General features: G+C 46.1%; 1 protein-coding gene across 3 annotated transcripts in view; it reads left to right on the plus strand.

The window, feature by feature from the left end:
• Window positions 1–288: 288 nt before the first annotated feature.
• Window positions 289–15,420, plus strand: part of LOC128409199 (adhesion G-protein coupled receptor G4-like) — a 41,410-nt gene continuing 26,278 nt past the window's right edge. For all 3 annotated transcript variants that reach the window (XM_053379441.1, XM_053379444.1, XM_053379443.1), the window contains exons 1-8: window positions 289–425; window positions 2,961–3,032; window positions 5,044–5,499; window positions 7,975–8,069; window positions 9,091–9,155; window positions 10,667–10,706; window positions 13,354–13,379; window positions 14,481–14,623. In XM_053379441.1, coding sequence (XP_053235416.1) covers window positions 299–425; window positions 2,961–3,032; window positions 5,044–5,499; window positions 7,975–8,069; window positions 9,091–9,155; window positions 10,667–10,706; window positions 13,354–13,379; window positions 14,481–14,623 — 1,024 coding nt within the window. In that variant the 5' untranslated portion in view covers window positions 289–298. The remainder of the gene's footprint in view (window positions 426–2,960; window positions 3,033–5,043; window positions 5,500–7,974; window positions 8,070–9,090; window positions 9,156–10,666; window positions 10,707–13,353; window positions 13,380–14,480; window positions 14,624–15,420) is intronic.

The following is a 15,420-nucleotide window of genomic DNA, read 5'->3' on the forward strand; positions in this document are numbered from 1 at the left end:
GCTGGCTTTGTTTGCCAATAACTATACCCTGCAAATGTCCCTTTTCGGCACCCCGGTTGATTTGGGGAAAGATATCATGGTCCCCAAGATGCACCAGATGTGCTGTGTGTGGGACGGGAACAAGAGCTTGCTCGAGGTCTTCCATGATGGGGGCAGGATGATGAGCAAAGAGTTCCGTGAGCTCAGACGCAAGCACCTGAAGCCTTGTGGGACTTTTGTGATTGGCTGCCTCCACAAGAAGCAGGCTGGAGACATGGTTTCGCCCTTCCGCTTCGTGGGCACCCTGCATTATTTCCAAATGTGGAGTTCCGTGCTGGAGGAGCAGCAGATGAAGAAGTGTTCCTCTGGAGATGTCGTTAGCTGGGAAGGCGATTACTGGTCCTTGAACGGCGCAACACTTGAGTCCGACCATCGCCAAGATTGTGGTGAGTATCATGCCAACAGAGCCTGCGCAGGAGCCTCCTCCATCTTGTTTGCGCCCATCATTTTGAACAATACGTTTTCACGCGCACACCCCAATGTCTGAGCCTCAGCAGACCCCAGTGCTGCCTGCACTCACCCGGGTTTCAGTTTCCTCGGAATGAAGGTTGGCGGAGACTATGGTGTCTTTAGGGTAAAAAAGGTAAAGGGACCCCTGACCATTAGGTCCAGTCACGGATGACTCTGGCGTCGCGGCGCTCATCTCGCTTTATTGGCCGAGGGAGCCGGCGTACAGCTTCCGGGTCATGTGGCCAGCATGACTAAGCCGCTTCTAGCGAACCAGAGCAGCGCACGGAAATGCCGTTTACCTTCCTTCCAGAGCGGTACCTATTTATCTACTTGCACTTTGACGTGCTTTCAAACTGCTTGGTTGGCAGGAGCGGGACCGAGCAATGGGAGCTCACCCCGTCGCGGGGATTCGAACCGCCGACCATTTGATCAGCAAGTCCTAGGCTCTGTGGTTTAGCCCACAGCACCACCTGCGTCCATCTTTAGGGTATATGGTGTTATTTGCCCATATGTACGGGGTGAGCTCCCGTTGCTCGGTCCCTGCTCCTGCCCACCTAGCAGTTCGAAAGCATGTCAAAGTGCAAGTAGATAAATAGGTACCACTCCGGCGGGAAGGTAAACGGCATTTCCATATGCTGCTCTGGTTCACCAGAAGCGGCTTAGTCATGCTGGCCACATGACCCGGAGGCTGTCTGCAGACAAATGTCAGCTCCCTCGGCCAGTAAAGCGAGATGAGTGCCGCAACCCCAGAGTCGTCCGCAACTGGTCAAGGGTCCTTTACCTTTACAACCTGAACATGGGGTGGAAGGGCTCACAGCATTAATCCTGCAGTGGATCTTGTTTCCCATTAGATTCCCAGGGAGATCCTCAAGCCACAGCTTTGGGTCCAGCACACAAAGCAAGACAAGCCTTTGTCTCTCCAGCTTCCAGCATCAGCCAAAACGCTCAAGCACAGACAGCTTTGGCCTCTTGTTCCCCATCCTAGGATGGCTGGTGGCATGCAACCAAATGCTTTGTTATCTAGGGGTTTGTCTGCACTGGAGCTGAAAGTAGATTCACACCAGCCTGCCTCCCCATCAGTGTAGAGGAATTTCCCTTCCCATGCCAGCACTATCCCAGATCTTCCACCCTTTAGAATCATATCACAGAATCATAGAATTGTATGGGATCCCAAACACCCTCTAGTCCAACTTTCTGCAATGCAGGAATCACAACTTTAGGGGGGGGGAGGAATCTTTGGGAAGTCCAAAATGGCCAGGATTTTTTCAAAACCCTAATTCAATTCAAGAGCCTTGGGACGACACTAGGGTGGGGTGTACGTCACTAGGTCAATGGGGAGACAGGCCAGTGCAAACCCACCTAACTCCAGGGTGGACAAGTTCTCTGACTAAGCTTTTGAGATCCTGGTTGGAGACAGAGCGGTAAAGCTTTATTTATTAATCTGCCGTGCGAAATCTCTGCTGTGGCGTGTGGGAACTTCTGCACAAGCTATAAATTTCCTCCTTTGCTTTTTATGGCTGTTTTTGACAACCTGAAATTTATGAAAAGCTGATAGTACCTGGAACAGATAATGGGGAATAAGGAGAAAGCAGGAGAACAACAAGCAGGTGGTTGAGTTTATTGGAGCGCATGACTGGCCAGCAGATAAGAGCCCCTCTGAGGTCCTGTTGCTGTTCACCGAAAGGCAGCTCTGCCCTTTCATGAGCATCACAAGAAATAGCCCTCAGGGAACTTGTAGGGGGTTCAAGCTGTGGGATTTTATTCCATCTCAACAACTCCCTGCCATAGAAAGCTGTATTCTTGCCCCACACCTATTTAATCTATTTTTGAATGACATGAAACATCTAGGTAAAGGTAAAGGGACCCCTGACCATTAGGTCCAGTGGTGACCGATTCTGGGATTGCGGCACTCATCTCACTTTATTGGCCCAGGGAGCCGGCGTAGAGCTTCCGGGTCATGTGGCCAGCATGACAAAGCAGCTTCTGGCAAACCAGAGCAGCGCACAGAAACGCCATTTACCTTCCCGCCGGAGCGGTACCTATTTATCTACTTGCACTTTGACGTGCTTTTGAACTGCTAGGTTGGCAGGAGCGGAGACCGAGCAACGGGAGCTCACCCCTTTGTGGGGATTCAAACCGCTGACTTTCTGATCGGCAAGTCCTAGGCTACCCGCGAAACATCTACCTGTTGTGAATGGCCGCCCTCCTAGGTTAGGACCTAAGGCAGTTCCCATATTTTTATGTCATATTTTTTATGACACTGTCCTCCTCTCCTGCACCAGAGTTGGGCTCCAGAGATATCTAAAAGCATTATTTCATTAACCTATTACTCAGACTCCAAGATCTTGGTATTTTCAAAGAGTTGGCATCCATGTGAATGGTGTATTGGTGAACCCTGTCTTTATTCGTATTTATGCATTTCTCAATCTTGTATTTATTCGTCTCTGTGCATTTCTCCCTCTTTTCAACAGGGTCACGTGACTTTAACTATACATCTTTAGCTCCACCACTGACAAGCAAAGCCCCTGACCCCTCAGTCACAGGTACGTAGCGAACAGAATGGGGTGATCCGGGTTAAAATCTTGCCTCATGGACAGCTGGCCCTGGACAGGGAACCTGTGGCCCTGCAGGTGTCGGGCTCCAACTCCCATCAGCCCCTGCACCCAGCATGGCCAATGGTCAGGGCTGATGGGAGTTGGAGTCCGGCAGCATCTGGAGGATGGTGGGCCCAGTCCCAAGTCCTGCATTACAGGGAGATAGCAGGACCCTGGCTGGGTCTTCTTACGATTATTTATTTGCTAAATTTATATCCACTTTTTATTTATATCACAAAATACGTTATATACCAATTGATTGTAGTAAAAGCATCATCATCATCACTGTCTCAAAGCTGTTGAATCATCCAAGGTAGCTAACAAAAATGTATATAAAATAAATAATAAAATTCTCTTGATAATATTCTCCTCTCATCAGTTATCACAAATTTAAAAATGCCCAGTTTTCTAAGTTGCGTATTTCTCTTGCCTGGCATAGATAAAAAAAATTGTCCCAAGTATTGCTCTCTCAATGCATTATGTAAAGAGCAATATATATGTAATAATATGTACAAGATTTTCACCCTGTTTTAGACCACAAGCACAGGTAGATTCAATTCAGAATATGGCGTATTTCTGAACCTTCCTTCCGAAACAGCTGAAGCCATCAGATTTGAGTGGGTTTTGTAGAGTGACAGAGATGACATGTATTTCAAGATGTTCATTCCCACCGGAAATGCTACCCTGGAAGCCACAGTTATCAAGGACCCCAGTACAGCTTCTACCACATTTCCTATTGGCCTCCTGAGACTCAGTGAAATCCTGAGTAACGGAGGTTTTTCCAACAGCCAACTCTGATATGGTTGTAACTGTGCCTCTGTCTTCTTTAGCAACAACCTCTAAGTCTACAGCCACACTTCCGGACGATGGTCTTCCATGAATCTCTTCTGGGACAGTTCCTTCACGGGCTGGTGTGGAGGACTCCCTGGTCCTGAATGGTGAAACTGTGCCCCTGAAGTAACAGGTGCGCAGCCTGGGAGTCATTTTGGACTCACAGCTGTCCATGAAGGCACAGATCAATTCTGTGTCCAGGGCAGCTGTCTACCAGCTCCATCTGGTACGCAGGCTGAGACCCTATCTGCCCACAGTCTGTCTCACCAGAGTGGTGCCTGCTCTGGTTATCTCCTGCTTGGACTACGGCAATGCGCTTTACGTGTTGCTACCTTTGAAGGTGACCCAGAAACTACAACTAATCCAGAATGCGGCAGCTAGACTGGTGACTGGCAGTGGCCGTCAAGACCACATAACACCGGTCCTCAAAGACCAACATTGGCTCCCAGTACATTTCCAAGCACAATTCAAAGTGTTGGTGCTGACCTTTAAAGTGCTAAATGGCCTCTGTCCTGGCCTCTGTCCTGTATACCTGAAGGAGCATTTCCACCCCCATTCAACCCAGACACTGAGGTCTAGCTCTGAGGGCCTTCTGGCGGTTCCCTCCATGCAAGAAGTGAGGTTACAGTGAACCAGGCAGAGGGCCTTCTCGGTAGTGGCGCCCGCCCTGTGGAATGCCCTCCCATCAGATGTCAAGGAAATAAGCAACTATCCTACTTTTAAAAGACATCTGAAAGCAGTCCTGTTTAGGGAAGCTTTTAATGTTTAATGCTGTATTGTGTTTTTAATATTTGATTGGGAGCCACCCAGTGGCTGGGAAAACCCAGCCAGATGGGTGGGGTATAAATAATAAATTCTTATTACAGTGGTACCTCTGGTTATTCATTCCAGAGGTCTGTTCTTAACCTGAAACTGTTCTTAACCTGAAGCACCACTTTAGCTAATGGGGCTTCCCGCTGCTGCCGTGCCGCCGGAGCACAATTTCTGTTCTCATCCTGAAGCAAAGTTCTTAACCCGAGGTACTATTTCTGGGTTAGCGGAGTCTGTAACCTGAAGCGTCTGTAACCTGAAGCGTCTGTAACCTGAGGTACCACTGTATTATTATAATTTTATAAAACCAAATGGACAGTGTCTCCTTCCAGGTCTGATGAAGCCACACCCAAAGCAGAACCTACAGCATCAACAGCTGATGGGGTGCCTTCTAACTCTTATGTGAAAATACCAACCTCTGACAGAGATGGAACAACACATCAAGAGGAGTTGACTGCATCCACCTCTCGACCCAATGGAGCTACCCCTCCGGGCGTCGCAACACAACCCACCTGGTACATGCCAACTTCTCATTATGCTGAGACAGCTCCCAAAAGCACCTGGACTGTGCCCACCTCCAAACCTACCCAGGTTTCTTCAACCTCTAGATACGGTGGGACGACACATCAGGCTTCTGAAACCGTATCTGTTCCTCATCTTACCAATACAAAACTTATCACTGAATCGAAAGCATCAACCATCGATATAAATGCCAAGACCACGCTGGAGACTTTTTGGTCTACACCAGCACCCACAGGAACCATGCCAGTTTCAGGTAATAGATGGGATTTCCATTAAAACGTAATGTGGAAGCAAGATATTAAGTTTACTGCCTGTTACACAATTAGAGAAAACCAGATGAAGATGATGTACAGGTGGTATATGACTCCCGTCAGACTAGCCAAAATATACAAATTAAAATCAAGTAAGTGTTGGAGAAGTCATGAGGTAGAGGGAACGATGTGTCATGCGTGGTGGGGATGTGGGAAAATTAAAAAAATTCTGGAGCAGTATTCATGAAAAATTAAAAAAATATGTCTAAAACATCATTTGAGGAAAAACCAGAAGCCTTTCTATTAGGCTTCGTTTCAAAGGACATCCCTAGTGACAATAAAAAAGTGTTTTTATATGCTGCGGCCGCTGCCAGATTGCTAATAGCTAAAAATTGGAAAGGGGACAAGATTCCATCAGTAGCAGAGTGGCAATACAAGCTTTGTGAATTCACTAAATTGGCCAAAATGACAGCAGCTATTAGATTACAATCAAATCAGAAATTAAGAAAAGAAGGGGAATGTGTGGAAGAATACATGACAAAACATTGTTCCAAAACAAATTTATTGATATGCATTGACTGAAGTTCATAAAGTTAAGGTTAAAAGAAGAAAAGGGATTAATGGGCAATATGTAAATAACTTTCTTTAACGCAATATTAAAGGAATGAAAAACAATGGAAGCTGAGCATGGGTAGAGGGAAGTCACAACGGTACAAATATGGAAAATAGATAGATAGATGATAGATAGATAGTTTAGATAGATGATAGATAGATGATAGATAGATAGATGATATAGTATGTATTGCAAAGAATGATTAAGGGTGCAATTGAATGTAATATTGCAAAATAAAAGGGAAAAAAGGGAAAATAAAATAAAACTTAATGTTTTATTCAGCTCATGTGACCAAAACCCCCTCACAGTCCAACAGAAAATTTCTCCTTATCTGCACTGAAGTGATAATTTATTTGTCAACCTTCTCAGTGGCAAAAGAGAAAAGATTCCTTAAGCAGAATAATAATATTAACAGCTACCCCATAACAGGACATGCTTTCAAATTGCTAGGTGGGCAGGAGCTGGCGTCAAGGGGATTTGAACCGCCAACCTTCCAATCGGCAAGCCCTAGACTCAGTGGTTTAGACCACAGCACCACCCACATCCCATGGCACTTAACCAGCACTTAACTCCGTTATTGTCTTTTGCTAATTAACATACAGCTGGAGGAGGGACTGCCCTCCTCTTCATATCTAAAGCTGAATGTCCCACCTTTTGTCAAAGTAATGAGTCTGCCATTACTCTGATGATGCCTCTCTAAGCCAAGCTCCTGGGAAAACAGGCTTGACATTTACCGATTTTAGAAATTATGGGAAGAACCTGGCACCCAGGAATGGGTGCCAACCCCCAACACTACAACTGGCAAGCCCCAACACTACAAAATATTTGGGAGACCTTTCCAGGAGAGTTCTTAGTAGCAGGAGAATTAATACGTCATTCCGCTCCGCGCAATCACAGTCAGCCATTAGCAATGCAGTAAGCAGCACATTAGAAGAAGCGAATATGGATGTTCTCCTATTATTTGGAGACGATTAATGTGTACAAGCGTGAAGCTGTGGTGATTCCATGATTTGAAGGGCAGTTGAATAATAGAGGACTTGACTGGTAGCTGCAGTTCTTGGATAACATAGATACAAGCCTACTAAACTCTGGAGAGCAAAAATATTTGAGTTTTATGTAGCCCATAATTGCCCAAGACTTCAGAAAAGACGCCCATCCTAAATATCACTTTCTTCGTCTTTCTCTTTTTTTTTTTTATAAAATTTTTATTGGTTTTTTAACACATATTAAAAGACAATACAAGACGATACATAAACAAACAAACATATAAACACGTATGATTTCTTAACATTTTTTTCTTAAACCTTCTTTCATCGACTTCCCCATACCTCCCTTTTCTGCATCCCTGTTTTAAATCTTTCCAGCAACCCCTAATTTCAACTTATAACACTTTTTTTCCTTTAAGTCCTTTTTCTCATATCCAATTGTTTGTCCCTGCAATTCTATTTTACATGACCCAAGACATTTTAACACTCATTAATTTTGCAACAGTTCTTAAGATAAACTTTAAATTTCTTCCAATCTTCTTCCACCGTCTCTCTCCCTTGGTCACGGATTCTGCCAGTCATCTCCGCCAGTCCCATGTAGTCAATCACCTTGGTCTGCCATTCTTCCAGTGCGTCTTTCTCATCCATTTACTTAACTAAAAAGTCTGAGAGCAATAAGGAGAGATAAGTGACAGGAACCGCTGGGGGGACAGCATACACAAAGCCACCATCTCAGGGCATCAGCCACACCTTTGCATTCAGCAGATTAAATGCCCACGTCCCCAAAATTAGCTGTGTTCCCCACAAAGGATGATGTGTAGGAAAAGTCACTTGTGAAATTCAATGCGGATGTAATTCTCCTTTCTCTCTTGTTGCAGTAACGTTCTATAACATCCAGATGAACTTCTCTGTGTTCTCCAATCCTCCAGAGACATTTGATTACTACGATGTTAAGAAGCTCTCAACAAAGTGGGTGAGTACTGTACTAATTCTTCTCCTGCCCATCCCTGAACACCGGTTTACATGTTAGCAGATTATAATCAATTCCACCATACAGAAAGTGGAGCACAAAGTCAACCCAAACTATGTTGTTGTTTAGTCGTTTAGTCGTGTCCGACTCTTCGTGACCCCCTGGTCCAGAGCACGCCAGGCACTCCCGTCTTCCACTACCTCCCGCAGTTTGGTCAAACTCATGCTGGTAGCTTTGAGAACACTGTCCAGCCATCTCGTCCTCTGTCGTCCCCTTTTCCTTGTGCCCTCCATCTTTCCCAACATCAGGGTCTTTTCCAGGGAGTCTTCTCTTCTCATGAGGTGGCCACAGTATTGGAGCCTCAGCTTCTCGATCTGCCCTTCCAGTGAGCACTCAGGGCTGATCTCCTTAAAAATGGATAGGTTTGATCTTCTTGCAGTCCATGGGACTCTCAAGAGTCTCCTCCAGCACCATAATTCAAAAGCATCAATTCTTCGGCGATCAGCCTTCTTTATGGTCCAGCTCTCACTTCCATAACCCAAAGTATAGGCCTCTGGTTTTCATCTAGCACTGAGCTATTGCCCTGGTGGGATGGCTTCCACTCGCCCAACAGAACTTCCTCTGCCCCTATTCCCCCTGGTGACCCTGCAGGCCTGCCCCCCATTTGGTTTAGGGGTTCCCCCAACCCACTGGAGCAGATTTGGGGCAGGCAGGGGACACACACAGGGGAAGGAGAGTGAGGGAAAACTACATTCTGCAAGTGGAAGACTTAATTACAGAACAGCATTTACCATGTATGTGCACTACTATGTGTGAATGCTTAGGGGTCTGTTCTGGGGTGGGTGTATTCGTTTCTAGTTGTGGGGCAAGCTCAATGGTTTAGCAGCAATCAGCTCTTTTAGGCAGCTACTACCGCAACGTTTAATGGTTGGCTTTTCACAGAGGATCACCATCGTTAGACAAAATGCTGAACAATTTTTACCCAGGGAAGCAAACTGTAGTTAACTTTTTCTCTCTCCTACAGTTGATGAGTTTATTCCATGGTTCTGAATTTGTTGTTACAAACCATAACATCAAGGCAAACGCTCGGTGAGTATTTTATTTGTCTGTTTGGTTGTTTTGCTTTCTGCCACTCTTATCAAATGTAGGAATAGGTGGTTAGCAAGAATACATTTAAAACCAGACTAAAAACTCACATTACTAAGGAGCAGCAGTATGGGCAATACAGTACTATATTCCAGGGGGGGAGAGAGAGTTCTCCTCTAGGATCTGCTGTCTCTGATCCAGGGTGGTGTAGTGATCAGGAGACGGGGGATCAAATCCCCACTCAGCCCTGAAGCTCACTTGGTGACCTTGGGGCCCCATCACTGTCTCTCAGCAGTCTAACCTACCTCTCAGGGTTGCTGTGAGGGTAAGAATATGCCACATATATCAGCCAGGTGAGCAGGATGGGGAGGAGGGCAGTGTTTCCATGGAGATCACTCATTTAAGATGGAACCAACGCTTTTAAGATGTAGGTGTCTGGTGCTTAGCTGAGCAGCTAAGGTCATTGCCAGGGGTCAGCAAACTTTTTCAGCAGGGGGCTGGTTCACTGTCCCTCAGACCTTGTGGGGGGCCAGACTATATTTTTGGGGAGGAGAATGATGCAAGAACAAAGCCCTAAAGCCCTAAACGGCCTCTGTCCAGTATACCTGAAGGAGCGTCAGTACTGGTACCCGCCCTGTGGAACGCACTCCCACCAGATGTCAAAGAGAACAACAACTACCAAACTTTTAGAAGACATCTGAAGACAGCCCTGTTTAGGGAAACTTTTAAAATTTAATAGGTTATTGTATTTTAGTGTTCTGTTGGAAGCCGCCCAGAATGGCTGGGGAAACTCAGCCAGATGGGTGGGGTATAAATAACAAGTTATTATTATTATTATTATTATTATTATTATTATTATTATTATTATCATCATCATCATCATCATCATTATCATTATCATTATCATTATTATTATTACACCATGAGCCCCAGTGGCTGCTTACTTGTGTCTTCCAAGTGGCAGGGGCTAGCAGCGGAGGGACAATGAGTGGTCCACGAAAGGGCTCTGGAGAGGGGCTGCTTAAAATGGCGGTCGCTGGAGGGCTGCTGCTGCTGGCACCAACAGAGGCCAGCCCCCTTCCTCCTCTAGGCAGGGCAGGAAGAAGTCAGGAGGAGGGAGGGAGGAGCCACTGCCACCGCCGCCGAAGGAAGGATAGGGAAAGAATGAGTGCGTTGCCGATCCACGTGGCAATTCCCGGACCATCCGCAGGCCGGATCCAGAAGGCAATTGGGCCTGATCTGGCCCGTGGGCCTTAGTCTGCCGACCCATGGTCATTGCCTTCACAAAGGGACTAGTTTGGCTGCTCCACCAGGTTCCCTCATACACCATAGCCTCACAGATATAGATCACAGGTTTTGGAAGGAACCCAGAGTTTCATCTAGACTGGACACATACACCCAGCCCATAATACCATGCAGGGTTGCTGAGCGTCCTCCCCTCCCATATTGATGTTTGCCTCCCCCCCTGTTTCTGTCTGTTCTGTCCCCCCCCCCCTCACTGCTTTTTGATCCAGAGTCCCTATTCCACAAAGGAGGGAGCGCATGAGAACTGGGGTATGTATGCATTTTATGCACCATAGTTTGCACAAAGCCTCTTCCCCCTTCTCCTTCTTACGTAAAATAGTCACTTGGGTGTTGTTTTCCTCTTTTCTTCAATCTCTTCTTTGCATCTCATGCTTTTAGGAAATTAGTTCTCACGGAGTTCTGGCGCCTGAAGGGGGGATTGCCATGGCAGCAGTAAAGGATGCGCCATGGCAACTGGTTTGAGGAGGTTTAATGGTAAACATGTCTTGCTTTTGTACATTATGCAAAGATAAACAACGGTGGCATATAATCTTTTACGCAACTGGTCCAGACCAATTCAAGCTGTCTCTGCCACTTCTATTGCCATCAACTATGGGCCAACAGTAGCCAGAACGGAGACATGATGCTTCCTCGTACTGCTGCTTTCCAGGTGTTTGGAACTATAATTCCCATCAGCCCCAGCCAGAGTGGACAATGGCAAGGCATCATGGGAGGAGTTGCAAAGGCCATCTTAAACCTACTCGGACTTGTAACTACCGTATTTTTCGCTCTATAAGATGCACTTTTCCCCTCCTAAAAAGTAAGGGGACGTGTGTGTGCGTCTTATGGAGCGAATGCAGGCTGTGCAGCTATCCCTGAAGCCAGGAGAGCGAGAGGGATCGGTGCGCACTGATCCCTCTTGCTGTTCTGGCTTCAGGGATAGCCGCGCGAAGCCTCTTCAGGGCAACGGGACGAACGCTCCCCCTGCCCTGAAGAGGCTTGGCATGGCTATTCCAGAAGCCAGAACAGCAAGAGGGTTTGCTGCTTTTGCTGCACAGCGATCCCTCTTGCTGTTCTGACTTCGCTTTGCTGGAGAGGCGCTGCGCAGCTTTCCCTCTCTGCACAGCGCCGCTTCAGCAAAGTGGGAGGAGAAACGAAGCCCCTTCCTTTTCTCCTCCCACTTTGCGGGAGAGGCGCTGCGCAGAGAGAGAGAGAATATTTTTTTCTTGTTCTCCTCTAAAACTAGGTGCGTCTTATGGTCTGGTGCATCTTATAGAGCGAAAAATATGGTGATTTTGCAAGTCATGTGGTTACTACCAAGAGTAGCAGCGCTGCCTTTCTTTTCAGTAACATCTGCCTACCTAGAGAAGTTGGGTGGTGTGATGTCATCGTGCTCAGAATTCCCTTGCCTACCAATGATGAGGAAGGTGTGTGTGTGTGTCAAGGCAAGGCACCTCTGAGCACGATGATGTCGTGCCAGGTATTTTTGGAGATACAAGATGGACCATTTTTCTCTCCTCCCACCGTTAAGCACCAGACCATGCTCTCTGAATAATGCTTGGTTTTCACTGGGTTGTTATGGAATATTGCCTCCTCCCTTTTAGGGTTCCCCCCACATATACCTTTTGTGCTTCTGCAGACTTTGAAGTTCTCCCAAGCCTGCTGATAGCTCAACTTCTGTGTGTGAGTGATGCCTTTCCGTCAGAAATCCGTACGCTGAGAAGGAGTTGAGTGGTTAAGAGCGTTCTTGCATCCATTGTAATGTCTGCTTTGGAGCTTACTGGAAACTGTCTTCTTGGTTTCCAGTGGAATTTAAGCATGCATAATATTCTCTGGTCTACATCTCAAATACTGGAAATATTATTGTGCTCACTCCAGTCTCTTGAGTGGTGAGAGACTTCAGGGATGCCTGCGCCTTTTCAGAATTTGTTTACTTACAATGAAGGGAATTGGAGATTGTGGTGTCTTTAAGATATATGGTTTAATCTCCACCTATATACAAACTGACTGTAGAATGGAGGGGCTCACAGCATTAACACCCCAACAGATCTTGGTTTTGCATTAGGTTTCCAGGGAAGCCCCAAGTCCAGCTTCGGGTCCAGCACAGAGCAATACAAGCCCCTGTATACCTCACTTCCAGCATCAGCCAAAACTCACAAACACCTATTCTCCATCCTAGGATGATGTGGCATCCTGCCTGTTGTCTTTATGCCTGCCTCTATTTGTCTCTATGGCAACAGAGCAGCCTCTTTGGACATGTCAATGGTGGTACTTAACTAGACAACTAAAGTCATTATCTTACAAAGAAACTGGTCTGACCGGTTCAGCGGCCTTTTCTGCTAGATTTTAGACTAGAGTAGCAGGCCCTGAAGGAATCCACAGATATAATCCAGACTGACCCCTGGCCCCAATCGTGTAACAATATAAATGGTTTTGGTTTTGGTTTGCTTCATAGAATCTTCCTTTCCCATCCTCAGGTACATCCATTTTTCAGAACTGCCTGTTCCTCCCCCCCCCCCCAACCCCCAAAGTCACCCTTTTGAGATTTCCTGTATCCAAGGAACCTGAAATTGCTTTAAATTGCTCCAAATGTTCCAGGAGTGACTTTCAGTTTTTCCTCATCACAGAGTGAAAAACAGCAGAATGCAATTATCAGAGCATTTAGTAGTCAAACTAAGGGACTACTCAAAATGCCGTGTGATTTCAGAGAAACATGGTGTCGTGCCAAAGGCATTCATGGCACATGGAGGGCAATTGACGTTAGAATATTTCATTGCAACAAGTATGAGCTAATTAGCTGCCTTTCTTCTGCCAAATCATCTTGATTGAGCTCTTGCACTTAAGATATCATTCCTTAGTAATCGCCTCTTTTTGATTATTTTTTTTTTACTGGTACTTTGCATATTGTGAACTGAAGAGAGATGAGAAGCAGGCTCCTGAAAGGTAGGCTGTTCATTTTCCTCAAGTAGTTGTTTCTATACTTTCTGTCTCCGGAAAGTGATTTGCACATTCACTGCACTCATGCTGCAGAATCTACATGCACATTGCTGAGGATTCTGGGATATGTTGCCATAGGCCTCACCATTAGCCCATGTAATGTCAAGCGCTTAGAACGTGCCACAAATGCTTCCAGGAAGTGGCATGTTGATGAAGAGGGGGTGGTTTAATAATAATAATAATAATAATAATAATAATAATATTTCTACCCCGCCCATCTGGCTGGGTTTCCCTAGCCACTCTGGGCAGCTTCCAACAAAAGATTAAAAATACATTAAAACATCAGTCATTAAAAACTTCCCTAAACAGGGCTGCTTTCAGATGTCTTCTAAATGTCATATAGTTGTTTACTTCTTTGGCATCTGATGGGAGGGTGTTCCACAGGGCAGGCGCCACTACCAAGAAGGCCCTCTGCCTGGTTCCCTGTAATCTCACTTCTTGCAATGAGGGAACCGCCAGAAGGCCCTCAGAGCTAGATCTCAGTGTCTGGGCTGAACGATGGGGGTGGAGACGCTCCTTCAGGTATACTGGGCCGAGGCCATTTAGTGCTTTAAAGGTCAGCACCAACACTTTGAATTGTGCTCAGATACATACTGGAACCAACCTTCGGAAAGGACTTAATGTGAAAACCCTGTTAAAGCCCCTTGGAAGTTATGAGAGACGCTCCTCCTCCTTTCCCAAACCAGCTACATCATTAGTGTCTTAGTGCTGGTGGAAGGCTGCCCCAGCTTTGGTTGCAGTTTCACCAAGACGTTGATGGGACGTTCGTTGGCAACAACACCCTTTGAGCTTAATGCCCTTGCGACTGTATAATAAATGATTGATCGACTGGGCATCCTCTGAGCAAGAAGAACCTCCCCTGATCCCTGATCTGTGAGGGTTCCCTTTGTGTCTTCAGAAATGAGGGAAATCCTCTCTGCCCTGGCTTGGGGGCAAAGGTAGAAGTCTGTATTGGAAAGAGATGCCAAGGTTGAGCCCCAATACAAAGTGCAATGTCTGTCTGTCTGTCTGTCTGTCTGTCTGTCTGTCTGTCTGTTGTGCTTTCAGCTTTTCCTCAAAGTCTGTCATCAAGGCCACATCTGACCAACCCAGAGAAAACATCAGGGAAATGTTACAGACTGCCTTGAATGGCAATCATACTGAGAAGCCTCTTTCAATGGAATCTAAAGGTGTCGCCGTTGTTTACTTAGGTAATGTATCCATCAGATTTAAGCTGTTAAATCGAGGTTGGCTTATTTGTGCTGTGTCATACGGTGTTGCATGGATTGATTGATTGTGTGTGTGTGTGTGTACAGTGGTACGTCGGGTAACAAACACTTTGGGTTACAGACTCTGCTAACTCGGAAGTAGTACCTCGGGTTAAGAACTTTACCTCAGGATGAGAACAGAAATCGCGTGGTGGCAGCGGGAGGCCCCATTAGCTAAAGTGGTACCTCAGGTTTCAGGTTAAGAATGGTCCTCCGGAACGAATTAAGTTCGTAACCAGAGGTACCACTGTATTTACTCACTGTTGTGGAGGTTACTTCTAGTACATTTTTCAGTTTAGCAATTTTATCTACTGCTCAACCCCTCAGCTTCCAAGCACTTTACAGCAGAAATGCAGGAGAGGTTATAATACAGGAATACACTGCAGAAATCAGTTAAAAGTTAAGCACAAAACCAGGGGGCAAAAAACCTTCTTTGAAATGCCTGCTGAGAACATAGTTGTTAGAATGAAGGCTTGTTTGGTTTGTTGTTGTCAGCCATTTTGGGCACAACTCTGTGGGAAAGTGGCACACTACTAAAACAGAAAATGGTGGTTTCTTAATCCTGACCATCCCCCAAGCATAGCTGTCAACGTTTCCCTTTTTTAAAGGGAAATTCCCTTACTCTGAATAGGATTCCTCGCAAGAAAAGGGAAAAGTTGACAGCTATGCCCCCAAGGAGCGCAAAACAGCACACCCAGTTTCCCGTTTTCTGTTCTTACAATGACCCTGCGTGGTAGGCT

This window comes from Podarcis raffonei, chromosome 2, assembly GCF_027172205.1.
Source record: "Podarcis raffonei isolate rPodRaf1 chromosome 2, rPodRaf1.pri, whole genome shotgun sequence".
Lineage (NCBI taxonomy): Eukaryota > Metazoa > Chordata > Lepidosauria > Squamata > Lacertidae > Podarcis > Podarcis raffonei.